This window comes from Prinia subflava, chromosome 8 (assembly GCF_021018805.1).
Source record: "Prinia subflava isolate CZ2003 ecotype Zambia chromosome 8, Cam_Psub_1.2, whole genome shotgun sequence".
In the NCBI taxonomy this organism is placed as follows: domain Eukaryota; kingdom Metazoa; phylum Chordata; class Aves; order Passeriformes; family Cisticolidae; genus Prinia; species Prinia subflava.
The window spans coordinates 28,646,304-28,659,780 of record NC_086254.1 but is presented as its reverse complement, the minus strand read 5'-3'; the positions used below and the strand labels follow the sequence as shown (position 1 = coordinate 28,659,780).

The 13,477-nt window shown below is 58.2% G+C and overlaps 1 protein-coding gene and 1 long non-coding RNA gene across 2 annotated transcripts; one reads left to right on the top strand and one right to left on the bottom strand.

Moving 5' to 3' along the window:
* Positions 1-430: 430 nt before the first annotated feature.
* LOC134552999 (ammonium transporter Rh type B-like) lies at positions 431-3,028 on the bottom strand. Its single transcript, XM_063402219.1, has 2 exons — positions 868-3,028; positions 431-804 (listed from the first exon to the last, which is right to left on the bottom strand). The coding sequence occupies exons 1-2, from the start codon at positions 1,978-1,980 to the stop codon at positions 586-588; spliced, it is 1,332 nt and encodes a 443-aa protein (XP_063258289.1). The 5' UTR covers positions 1,981-3,028; the 3' UTR covers positions 431-585.
* A 7,203-nt stretch (positions 3,029-10,231) lies between these two features.
* LOC134552997 (uncharacterized) lies at positions 10,232-11,650 on the top strand. The gene is made up of 3 exons (XR_010081008.1): positions 10,232-10,714; positions 10,824-11,104; positions 11,577-11,650. It is a non-coding gene; the product is annotated as an uncharacterized LOC134552997 (long non-coding RNA).
* The last annotated feature ends 1,827 nt before the right edge of the window (positions 11,651-13,477 follow it).

Here is a 13,477-nt window from a genome sequence, read left to right as displayed (position 1 = left end):
AACTCTCCTGAAGGGTGAAGTGCCCAGCTCAGGTTATCAGATCCCTGTGAAGTCCTTTGCCTGGGGTTGTCTCTCTGCTGCTGCAGTTCCACGCTCCGGGCAGTGGGTACAGAGCTCCTTTCCCGTAGCTGTGGCCTGGGCTGGCAGCCTCCTCCAGGTGCTGCCCATTGAGGGCAGGGGACTCTGGAGCTGCGGGTCCGGGTGAGCAGTGAGGGGGATGCTGCTCGCTGAGAGCGAAGCTGCCGAGGCCAGTGCCCTGCAGAGCGGCACAGTGCCCTGCAGAGCAGCAGTCTGAGTTCGTCAGGGACTATTGCCCATCCTGGGGGAGACACCCTGAGCAGTTCTTCTGGTTGCTGCCGGGAATGAATGAATGCTGGGAGCCACTGGGACACGGGAGGGGAGTTGCAGCTGCAGGGTGGGAGGACAGAGAAGTGACCAGTGCTGTGGTGCTGACCCAGCTATGCCGGCATCCTCGACAGCCTGAACCAGGCATGGGGCAGGAGCGAGTGCAGGCAGCATCTCCCGCCTGCTGACCCTGCCAGTAACATTCCCTGGCCCTCCCTGCTGCTGCACGCACGCCACTGCCTAAACCTGCTCCTTCAGAGCCAGGGCTCCTTCCTCAGCGCTGCTGTCTGGCCCCGGGCTCTCAGCTGGATCCTGGATCTTAAAATACAGCGAGTCATCGAAGCAGAGCCGCTCGGGCGGCCGGGCAAGGCAGGGCAGCCGGAGGGCGGCTCCGGTGAGCAGCCCGGCCAGCAGCGAGGCACCGCCGGCCACCGCCAGCCCCGCTGCCTGGCACAGCACCTTCCCGCCCGCCCCGCGGCCCCCCAGCCGTCCCTCCAACACCTCGCTGGCATTGCCCCCAGCGGGGGACAGCTGAGATGGCTGGGACCCAGAGGTGTCCTGGGATGCCACCAGGACGGCCACGACGCTGGCTGCGGCGCCGAGGATGCCGGGCAAGCCGTGCAGGTTGTGGATGCCGCACTGGTCATGGAGTGTGAGCTTCCTCCCCAGGAGCGGGGTGAGGAACCTGAAGCCGAGGACGCACACCACGGCCGAGAGGCTGCCCAGGGCAAGAGCGGCCACTGGTGGCACAGCCATGTCAGCCACCACGCCAATGGCCACCCCACCGGCCAGGCTGCCGTTCTGCAGGTGGCCGGGGCTGAGCTTGCCGTCCCTCTCCAGCAGGCTGGAGGTCACCACGGTGGTTATGGCACTGGCACTCATGGCCAGCAGGGTGTTCAGGATGGCGCGGTGCTGGGCATCGCCTGGTTGGCAGAGGACAGCCACGAAGCTGGGCCAGAAAACCCAGAGGATGAGCGTCCCCACCAGGGACATGAGGTCAGAGCTGGGGGTTGGGGTCTCCTTGGGGTGCCGTGGCTGCGGTGTCACCCTGAACAGAGCCTTGGACACGCCGAGGCCAAAATAGCAGGAGAAGACGTGGATCGTGATGGTGCCGCCCACATCCAGAACGCCCAGCCAGGTGACAATGACCCACTCACTGGCCAGGTAGATGGGGATCTCACAGGTGGCCATGACGAGCAGCTGGCAGGGGCTGGCCCTCCCCAGGATGGCCCCCACGGAGATGAGCACTGTCACAGCAGCAAACTCAGAGATGAGGAGTTTGTGGAGGTCCAGGTGGATCTGGCCATGGTGGAAGTGGTGGAGCAGGCCCTGCAGCACCAGTGCCCACTGCAGAGAGAAGTTGAGCAGGAGGAAGTTGTGGGTGAGGGAGCTGAACCCGTAGCGGGGCAGGAAGGTCAGCAGGAGTCCCAGCCCCACCACCAGCATCACCTGGATGTCCTGGAAGAAGGGGAAGGTGCTGTAGACCTGGTTGGCCACCAAGCTGGTATCCTCCGCCTGTGCTGAGGGCTCATCATAGGTGACGAAGAGGGCAAAGAAGAGGAGCAGGGCAGCCTGGAAAAGCCCCAGGAAGAGGGGCAGGAGGCGACGGGAATAGGTGGAGGGTGGCACAGACATCCTGGATGGACAGGAGGGGATGGTGGTCAGTGGTCAGCAGGGCACTGGTGTGAGGTGACAGCCCAGCAGCGCTTCCAGGGTGAGCTCCACTTGCTCCCACATCAGGGGTTTTATGGCCACAGTTAATTTTTAACCAAAGATCTAAGTTTATGTTCCAGAAGAGGAGGGGTTTACCCCTCCGTTCTTTAAACACAACACCCATAAAATAACCACATGTTCTTGTTTGGCCGCCATAAAAGTGGACGTGAGGAGCATTATGATTTTGAAGGGAAACAAGAAAAACCTGCAGTGGGGCAGATGAGGGAGACGGAGTTTGGTGAGGAGCTGGCCAGGAATGAGGGTACCATGGCACTCGCCCCTGTTGAACTTATCCCCATCCAGGAATGGGGGCCTCCCTGCTGCCACCCTGGAGTGATGCTGGCAGCTCAGACAACCCCAGCTCCCGCTCTGGCTCTGCCACACTGCACTCCAGGCTGGCTCTGGCACTGCTGCCACCCCATTCTGCGGGGTGATGCACATTTTCCTTATCCACCACTTGGACTTTGTGAAGCGCCCTAAAGCTCCAAAGTCAGGGCAGAAAAGATCATTTTCTCACAGGTTTGCCTTGGCTTAAATGGCTGGAAATTCATTAACAATTAGCGCGCGAGAAAAACAAAGCCCAGAACAGCCAAGCAGCTACCCCGAAGTTTCTGGGTTGCTGCTTAATGTGACATTTTGCCAGTGAATGTCTGGAAAAAAAAATTAAAAAAAAAAAAATATGAGAACCACAAGAACAAAAGGCAGAAGGGTTGGTAAATATTTGTTCCAGAGAGGAGATATTTTTGTGCTGTCCCTGATCTCAACACCCCTGCCGCGGGCGCTGGCTCCGCGCCGCTCTTCGTCATTGTTACTGGAGGATGAGGCAGGCGAGGGCGCAAAATGGGAAACAATTGTTGAATAATCTGCACGAGGGTCCTCTGCCAAACCCTCCCCGGCCATCTTTCAACCCAAAGATGCTGGAAATGGGGGCAAGAGAAAGGAGGAGGTGGTGCTTTGAAGGCAGTGCCTTTGATGGGTGAGGAGGGGTTGTGTTGTGCCCAAGCCATGGCCAACAGCAACACAGGGGTGGTGGGAGCAGTGGGGATTTTGGGATGACACTTGGGATGCTTTGTCTGCCCCTAACATGTCCCTGCCGCATGGCTGGTGGTGCTAATGGCAGTGGATGCTCCTATGGGGATCCTTCACCCAAGGAAATGTGGGGCTGGGGCCTTCATGGTGCCATTCGGCTCTTTGCTGTCCCTGAGGTGGCTGGGGATGGGATGGGATGGGATGGGATGGGATGGGATGGGATGGGATGGGATGGGATGGGATGGGATAAGTGAGTAGGCAGGATGCTCTGCCTGCACAGGGACACAGGCTGACCCACCTCCCATGCCTGCTGCCAGCTCCCAGGCAGTGGCATGAAGGACAAAGGGATAAAGGCAAAGCCTCCTCCACTCATTGCTGGTACAAAAAAAGGCAAAGAAAGGGGATTTCAGTCCCCAGCTCCTCACCTGTGACCCTTCTCACACCACAGCAGCCCATCAAGGGGATTTTCAAGGAGCCAGCCTGGTACAGTGAAACCTTTTTGGTTGATTGTGGGTGCAATATAAACCCAGAGACATGCTTGGAGCAGCTTGTGTTCCTGTGATGGGGGAGCTGGGCTGCCCTTACAGAGCTGAGGAGACATTTTGACTCTGGGTCAGCAGAGGTTGGGCTCCTCTCAATGTGGCTAGAGGTGGGCGCTGCCTGGTTGCTCCTCTCCTGCTCCCCACAGCATCTTAGCATGTCTCTTCCTGCTTTGGTTTGGGGCTTTTTTTTAAGGTGTGGTTAAATCAAATGTTAAAAGGAAAAGCTATGGATCAGATCTTTTAAGAAACAGAGTGCTTGGAAGACTTCAAGGTTATGGCTCAGTGCCTTGTGCAAGGAGGAGGAGGAACATGCCGGAGGGATGCATCCTTCTGGAGCGTGCCAGCACTGCCAGATCTGCTGCAGAGGACAAAGAGCACATCGGGACGTTTGGGATGCAAATGCTGTCCTGGATCTGGCCTTCTTCTCTGGCAAGGGCCAGCCCAGGAGGTCAGGGCCCCTGGCTGGACTCTGCTGGGTCAGAACATGCTGGGGACACACGGGGGAGTTCCTGTGCAGGGCAGGGCTGCTGGACTCAGTGCTTGGGGACAGGGTGTTTGAGGGGGTGGCACGGCTCGGTCAGTGGGCAATAGGGAGCTGCAGGGCCAGCAGGATGTCCTTGGACACACAGCCTTTTTCCACTTGGAAATCTTGCTCTGGCAGCACTTGGGGATTTAGGATGTCTCTGTGGGCTCCTGGGATTCCCTGTGACCCACAGCCTCACATCCCTACCAGCAGCACCCTCAGCTCTGCCACATCCTTGGGGCAAACCAACACCACATTCCTTTGATGAGCTGTTGGGTACCACAATCCCTTTCCCTTGGGAAAGGCCATCCTGTTAGCCTTTCCACTTCCCAAACCAGATGAGGGACAAAAAGCAGTGATGCCCAGGTGCTCCCCAGACCAAAGACCCCTCAGCCGAGAGAGGGGAAACCCTGCCAGGTTGCAGATTAAAAAATAACCTTTATGGCACCCATAAAAGAAGGTCGAAATTCCAAGAGGTCGCTGGGAAGGTGAAAGTCCCCCCCAGCCCTGGGGCACCCCTCAAGGCAGCGAATGATTAACCCCACAGTGCAGGGTGCAACACTGGGATGCCACAGTCCCTGTGGGGAGAAGGTCCAATCCCTCCCAACAACATTTTCCAGGCACACCGAGTTTTCTCTTGGCACCAAAGGAGAAGGGATGGAGGAAGCATCTGGCGAGGGCCTGGGCAGCAGGGAGGGAGGGGAGCATTGAATTCCACCCCCCACATCCCCTTTCACTGGGGGGGGGACAGTTGTTTTATGGCAGGAGGACTGGAGAACCATTTTAGCAGGATCCACGCTGGGACTGCTGGAGGAGTTCCCCGCTGAGGGCTGGATACAAAGAAAAGCTGAATTAACCGAGGGTCATATAAGGCAACAGGATCTGACAGATCCGAGCCAATATATGCTGGCAGCAGCCAGTCCATGGCACTGTGAGAAACACTCCTGCAAATTTAACAAATCCCCACGGTCTAGAAAGTCATGTACAAGAAATTACTAATGAAGGGATCTAGTCATATCTGGATTTCCAGACGTTGGTCATGCTCCCACCGCGTTCTGCAGGCCATATAAGTACATGGATCTGAATCCCTGGTGCTGGAGACCAGGAGGATTGTTACGATCATCCTGCCTGACCTCCTGCGTCAGACGAGGCTCCCGGCGAGGAGGGGATACCGGGCGGTAGCGGCTGGATCCTGCGGCCCTGCCGGGCTGGGGACGGATGGAGGGAGAAGCCTGGAGGGGAGCAAGGTTTGGGAATGCTGCTGTGGCAATGGAGTGGGTGCTCCCATCTCCCAGTGGTGATGCGCTGGTCCCCAGATGGGTGCTGGGGACCCGCTGCTGGGCAGGAGGGAGCAGAGCTCCAAATTCATCCCTGCAGGGCAGCACCGTGTGATGGGAAGAAACTGCTGATAACACCGCTGACCTGGGCATCGCTCTTTAACCCCCTGCTCCCTCCAGCCTGGCGCACCCCAAAATTCCCCTAAAGACCCTGCCAGAAAGCCGGGCTACCTGCACAGCTCCATCCCCTATTCCAGCCCCTTGGTAGGTCCTACAACAACCACCCTACTGCTGCCTTACCGAGCCGGGAGCGCTCACCACCGGGAATGTTTTGAGAGCTCCGGACCAGCTGTGACCCCAGAGCCCTGGTGCCGCTGTCAGACGGCGGGCAGGGGGCCAGCCCCCTCCTCCCCAGCCCCTCGCAGCCGGGTCCTGCTGGGTGGGGGGGACACAAAGCCCGACAGACGTCACCCCGGCATCACGCGGCCCGAGTGGCCTTCTCCATCTTGTTAGCACATTGTGTAACACAACATGTGGAGGCGCTGGGACCGCACACGCATGCACTCCCCGACAGCCCAACCGGGGGGGAAAAGAGGGAGGGGGGAAAAGAAAAAGAAAAAAAGAAAAACCCAAGAAGAAGAAAAAAAAAAAAAAAAGGAAGCAATTTAAGCTTTGAATCTTTCTCTTTAAAATGTTCTCATGGCTTCATTAGAATTTGCAGCCACAGAGGCTTTGAAGAACATGGTATAAGGAGTGAAACATCTGGAAAAATTAGGATTAATGAAAACATAATTCCCAAGACTAAAGGAAAGATTAATCCTGCGTTACCACTTGTGTGTTCCACAGCTTTTCCCCAGCTCATAACACTGAACTTATTAAATTGCCCTGAGCTGAGTTTTCCTTTTCTCTCTGCCTCCCCTATGGAGCCCAATGGAAGCAGCTGATGCCAAAAGTAAGGATAACCAACTGTGCTGGCCAGCACTGGTGTGAGTGCACCCAGCCCTCTGCCCAGGTGGGCACCCACTGCCCAGCGGACCTGTGGGGGGTCCCTGGTGGGGGGGGTCCAGAGGGTTTTAGGGTGGTCTGTACTGGGCTGGTGGGTGCTGTACCCCACTGGGGCTGCACCTGCTCCTGCCTGGGGTCCTGAGCAGGGCGAGAGCTGACCAGCTCCTGGGATGGGGAATTAAAGATAAAAGAATTAAAGATAAATTAATTAAAGATAAATTAAAGATAAATTAATGAGCCCCCTTCTCTGCTGCTGGATGCTTGGCCAGGGTGGGACTGAAGTGGCTCTGAGGTGCTGGTGTCTCTGGATGAAGTTTCTGTGAGAGCAAGGGCAGCCCTGGTGATGCATCACGCTGTGCCATGCTGTGCCATGCTGTGCCATGCTGTGCCATGCTGTGCCATGTTGTGCCATGCCACACCACTCCAGACTGCGCTGTGTCGTGCCATACCAAGCTGTGCCACACCATTCCATGCTGTGCCATGCCGTGCTCTGGCACCACTCCTGCTCCAGGATCTGGGCTGTGACCAGGGGGCTGGGACACGCCAGCCCTGTGCCAGCTGGCAGTGTTCAGCTTTGCCACTGCAGTGCTGGTGGGTACTGGGGGGTCACGCTGGCTGTGCCAGCCCCTGTTCAAGCCCCCTGGACAGAGCTGGCCTGAGGTCTTGGGCAGCTCCCAGTGGAGCTCAGCCACACTGAGGGAGCCTCTGGGGAAGATGCTCTGGGGTGACAGACCCTTTTCTCTGTAAAATCCTACGGCAACTCCTTTGCCACCAGCAAGTACCACTGCGGGGTGCCAGCGCTGGTTTGGGGTCACATCAGATGTTTGTCCCTGCAGCTTTATCAGCACAGACACTGATCTGCACAAACGGGTGGGGCCGGGGTCGGAGGGTGTCCCTCCCCAGCCCAAGAGGCTGTGGAATCGTGGTGCTTCGTGGGAAGAAGGAAAACAAGGAGAGCTCACTCCATTATGTCTTCATCCATCCTGCCCCGGGCACAGGGAGGCCGGGCACTGCCAGCTCCACACCTGGGCTGGCTCTGCTGACCAGCCCATCACAGCAATCCCGGCAGCCGGAGCCTGCAAGGATCGGGATGATCCCAGCCACGGGGACAGAGAGCAGCACCCGCTCCGCGAGTGTCTGCTGGGATCTGGGTGGGCTCTTGCCTGCTGGGTGCTCCCCACAGCGTCAGGGTGAGGGAACCAGATGTTTGCTGCTTCCCCTCCTTGCTTTCTGCCCCGGATTATACCAGGACTGTGTCTGGATGGGGTCAAAGGTGTGCTCGACCCGTGCACGGCAGAACAGGGCTCATTTGCTCCAGGCTTGGTCGAAAAAGGCTGCTTGGCCCCACACACGGAGTGAAGGAGGAGGCAGCGTGCCCAGACCACTCCCCAAGAAAGGGAGGCTCCCACGGGACTCCACGGGACCCCTCTCTCCCTCCTTCCCACGCTGCTGTCCCACTCAGCTCCAGCTTGTTTTCCAGAGAGGAAACCGGCAACCTTGCTATTATTTTTTTCTCTTTTCCCCCCCACTATTTTCCTTTTTCTCGCGGTGTGAGCGGCGGGGCCCGGCTGGGGGGCAGCGGTGCCGGCGGGCGCCAGGTGCCGGCGGGGCGGCGCGGGAGGTGCCCGCCGGCCGCGGGGGGACAAAGCCGGCCCGCGGCGCTCCAGGCCGTATTGTGTGAGCGAGGAGGAGATGGATGAAGGTCACATCCTGCAGCTCTTCCGATGCCCGGCACCAGGAAAAAGCTGCGCTTTGTAAATATAAAAATAAACAACAAACTCTTCCCCCCATTTACCACCTTTCCCCCTCCTCAAAGAAAACAACAACAGCCCCCGCGGTATCGCAGCCACCTGCTCGGGGAAGTGATTTTTCATATAGGCAGGAAACGGGGGTCTAATTAAATCTGGGGTCAAGAACATAAAGGGAGAATGAAGTTTATTTAGGAGTCCTCGAGGAGGGCCGGAGGGGGGTGCTCAGCAGGGCTGTGGGGGAACCATAGGACGGTGTTTTGGTGGGGCTGGAGGGGAACCTGGAGGTGTTTTGGCCCCAGGGTGGGTGGAAGGGCATCACCTTCCTCCTGCCAGCGGGTCCAGCGCGCCACAGCGGACAGCGGTGGCAGTTCAGTCCTCACCAGGGCAGGGATGCTCTGGGGCACTCCTCGTTCTCCCTGTCCCCCGGCGGGTAGAGAAGAGAGCCCGGGGAGCATCACGCTCAGACCTACAAGAGTGTCCCCAAGCCTTCAGCGAGATCATATGAGGTTCCTGTTTCACAAGACGGAGGATGGCATTTCCATTGTGCTCGCCGGGGATGTGTTGCAACGGGGCAGCCGCTTCCATCCTTTGTCCTCCTCCCCGCAGAGGAGGAGTCTCAGCCTCTGCCAGGGTGACCCGTCACACCCTGCCCCCCCCCCCCCCCCAGCCACCAAATTTGGCTCCACTGGCCGCGGCAGCCCTCCTCGGCGGGTCCCGTCCGCAGGCATTGCCCCACCGCCGGCGCTCCCCGGCTCCAGAGGCACCGCCCTGCAGCCACCGCGCTGGGTGCCCTGGGCCGGGGGTCCCCACCGGGTTAGGGACACTCCAGGAAGGTGATACCCACCTCGAGCCGCTCCCAGCGCTGACCCTGGGGTGCTGCAGCTGCCTTCCCCTGCCCGCTGCGGGGCTCCTGTCTCATTTTCACCACCAATTAATAAACGAGGGACTGACCCCACGAAAGCCCAACTGGGGAGCCCTGGGTGCTGGCAGCAGCCCCAGCTCCCTGGGATGATGCCACCACCCCGGCCCTCATCCCATGCCCGCAGCAGGGCAGCTTCCAGCTTTTAGGAAGCACTGCAGAGACCTTTGCCTTTGGGTCGGGTGCTCCCAGCCCGGACCCGCTTTCTATTCCCCAACTGGGGTGTACTGAATATAAAGTATCACAGCATTGTTATGAAAAATAATTCAAACCCACCAAAAAGGCCAGGAGCAGATGGAAGGGCGAAATGGGAGCAGTCTAGGCTGGCTGTAACCCTTCGCGGGCAGGGAAGGCAGGGCAGGCTGGGGATCAGCATCCGCATCCCAGCCCTGCCGCTGGTGCCTGCGGGTATGGAAGAGAAGGTGATGGGCTGAACGTGTCCCAGTGCAGCTTGTGGGCAGGACAGGCAATGGTTTCCCATGGGAAAGGGGGAACTCGTGCTCGGGGGCTCATAAAACCGCCAGATTTTTGGACAGGCTTTAGGGATGCTGGAGAGTGCCCTCATCCCCAAATTCCTGCTGAAGGATGGGACATGCAACCTGGGCACCGCTCAGCCCGGGGGCTGCCCATCCCCTCGCTGCAGCGGGGCCTCAGGTCCCTTCTGCGACCACTGATGGCCCGCAGGTGCCACCCACGGCACTGGATGTGTGTCCCCTCCCTGCCACCAGCATCCCGCCGCCGAGCCGGGTACCGGGGGTGGCGCTGGGGACAGGGACGCGTCCCCAGCCGCGGGCCTCGCTCCAGCTGGGCGCTGTTTTGTAAGGACTCCTGGGCCTCTGCGGCGCAGAGATAAGCCCAAGAATTCGCCGTCAGTTCCAAATATCCCGTCCGCTTCCTCCCGCCGTCCTCGCCGCCGCTGCAGCCCGCTTGTCTCATTTCCGCAGCAGCGTGCTGGGGAGCGCTTCCTGTTTTCCCCCCGGCCCCGGGGCGGCGGCGGGGGCCGAGGGGCGCGGGGAGGAAGGGCAGGACAATGGGCGCGGGTCGGGACGGGCAGCTGCCCATCGCCCGGGATGGGGGCTCCTCGGCGGCCCGGGATGGGGCTGGGAGGGAGGGGGAAGGCGGATGGCAGGTGGCAGCAGTGGGGACGTGGGTCCTGGGCTCAGCTGAGATTGCGGATGGGGTTTCTTCCCTTCCCTTTCCTTTCCTGATTTCTTTCTTTTCCTTTTTTTCAAGGGCTTTGCTGCCTATCAACCCAAGCTCCCTAGAGCGCATCGTCTCTGTGCTGCAGTGGGAGCCCCTGCTCCAGCTGGGCATGAGGACAGGAATGGACCCGGGTGGAGCACAGCCCTGGGTGGGGGCACCCTGCCCTCTAATCACCCCCCCGAAAATTGCACTGTAGGGTCCCTCCAGTCAAACCATCCACCACAACCCTCTCCTCCCCAGCCACAGCGTGGGAGAGCAGCATCCCCACGGGGCTGCCACCTCCCAGGAGCTGTGTCACGGGGCAGGAGGATAGGATGTGGATACCCCATCCCAAACTGCAGCTTTGAGACAAGAGGGATCCATTTCAGAGCTCTGCTCCCTCGGAGCTCAGCAACCTCCTGGCACAGGTAGGACCAGGCAGTGGGCAGCCCTGTGTCCCCCTCTTTTCGGGGCTCCTGCCCCGTGGTGCTGGGCTGAGTGTGAGTGTTTACTCGGTGCCTTTCTCACCGCTCGCAGCGTGGCAGGAGTTATTCAAAGGCGGGAGGAAGCGAGCACAGCAACTGAAACAACAATGAAAAGGAAACAGAGCTCGAAAAATTCTCCGTTCATAAATCAACTGAACTGCAGGTGATCCCTGGGCAGGAGAGAGCTGAGGAAGAGACACGGCTCGGCTCAGCATGGCCAGCAGCCAGGCAGGCTCCGGCCCCCCAGGAGGGCATGGGGGAGGCCGGGATTTCCCAGGGTGGTCCTGAGTGATGCTGGGGTCAGTGTCCGTGTCCCCGGGGACTTTGAGGCAGGTGAGGTGCAAGCATTGCTGGGTTTACTTTTGTTACACATTTTTATTATACATCTGGGTGAGAAAGGTGAAGCTGTGCTGGGTGGAGTGGGTTTGTGGGGTCAGCATTGCATGCACGCACAGGCACACGCCTCCTTTCCAGGTCAGAGGAATGCAAAAAGCCCAAGGATGTGATGGAGTGCAGGGACCATGCCACAGCCCTCTGTGGCCAGTAGAGTGGGAATTGTGGTAATTTTGGTGGTTGAGGGGTTGCAGAACAGCCCCATGCATTTTATTTATCTCCACGTTTGCCTTTTTGGGTTGAAATTCATCACTTTGGAAACAGAGAAGCGAAAAAGGTGTGGGTGAGCATAGCACCAGTCTGTGGCTGTGCCACGGGAGACGTTGGGGTTAACGGGAGACGATCCAGGGTTCTCGGCAGCATCAGGCCATGGCTCCTTGCTGGGATCTCATAAAGGCTTTTTCCTCCTTAGGAAATAGAGCTGCTGGATTGGGATGGGCTCCTCAGTGCTGGCAGCATCTCTGCACGGGCAGGGGATGGGCATGGTTGGAAAAAATCTCCCCCTCCTGCCTCCAGTTGTGTCCTGCAGCATCTTGCTGCAGGCAGGATGGGGGCCAGTTTGGACAAACCTAGCTGTCCCCTCTGCCAGCTCCTGTAAGCTGAGACCCAGTCCTGGGGACACCAAAAGGAACTTGTGCTTTTGGGATGAGTGGATGGCCCCAAGGACCAGGCTGGTGGCACTGGACTGACCTTACAGCAGAGGAAATGATCCAGTTGTGTTCCCTGCACTGGGAAAGCCAAGAGAGATTGCATACCCCCTTCTGCTGCTATCTGTCCTCCCTCCTGTGAATTCCCTGTCATCTTGTCTTTTGGCAGAGCTGGAAAACTGGGAGACCACCGTAAATAAATCCTGTGTCTTTAAGCTGTTTTGTACAGTACAAGAAAATGCACTCGTTGAATTACAGCTTTTTAATCAAATACATGTAACCATGTCACTTAAAGTGCTCGCGAAAAGCAAGGAAAAAAAAAAACCCCAACACAATTGGAAGAGCATGATATTAAAACCAGCTGCCTGCTTACCCCCACCACAGTTAATAGTTTTTGAATGTTCTGAATGAGAGAGAAACCAGAGCCAAGCTCCACTTTCATGTCCATCTTTCTGATCAAGCCCTGTCAGACGGGGGGAGCCGGGCAGCCTGGCACAGAGGCGGGGGATGCGGGAGGGCTGCACTCCCTTGTCCTGCTGCTTTGCCCATCCCTTCAGGCTTTCTCCCTGTGGTGATGGGATGTGGGAGCAGCCTGGCTGGGATCTAGCGTGGAGATGGGAGCACAGGTTGCCCAAACCATGCAGAGGTGAGGGAAGATGCATCACCACCATGTTGTGTGTCCCCTCCTGACCAAATTTAATCCAATTCTACTTCTTGATGCTTCCTCCCTCAAGCTGGCATCACTGCTTGTCCCCCTGAGGCACTGTGCTACCCACAGCATCCCTTCCTCCGAGCATGCCAGTGCAGTCCATGGTGTCACATCCCTGTGCCCTGTTCCCTTGGGACACACATGCCAGGACCACCTCAACGCCTGCCTCTGGCCTCGCTGGCCACCAACCCCCCGCCCAGCACAGCCTGCCAACCACCCGAGCTCTGCAGTTCCCCCGCAACGTGGACCAATGCTCATTAAGCATGAGGCAGAGACCACCAAATATGTCAAAACACACTTAAAATTTATTGTTTCATACCATACGTTTGAGTCTCTTGAACGCCGGCCAGTGTTTCTCCCTCTCCGCGATGGGGCCTATCTGCTGTCACCGACGCTTCGCGTATATGTATAGCCCGCTTGCTTGCTGGCTTTTTTTCCCCTCCCCCTTCTTTCTTTAAATGCAAAATACAAACAATTGATGGAAAATGTACATTTGTTCCATATGGGACGGTCGGAGTGTGGAGAGGAGCCAGCAGAGGCATTTTTAGGCAGACTCCTCTCTCCAGCGGATGGCTGGATGGCTTCCCAGAACGGCCCCGCGCGGCCTGGCCTGACTCTCCTGACGAGCTTCAGACGCTCTGTGACGCTCCCACGATGGTGGGGGGGACGTGATTCAGTTCCCTGAAGGGATCAACCTCCCTGGGCTGCCGGGCACAGGAGGAGGGAGAGGCTTCCACCAAAGCACTGCAACATCCCGGAAGGGTTGAGCTCGGCTGCGCAGGAGGTGAAGGGGACACTTGCTTTAGGACTTGTGTAGGAAGTTGAGTTAGGCTTAGTTGGGTTGGTTGGGTTGTGTTGGGTTATGTTGGGATAGGTTGATTGGGTCCTTGGGATAGGTTACGTTGGACTGAGGTTGGTTAGGATGTGTTGGTTTGGGTTGGGTTGTGTTTGGTTGTG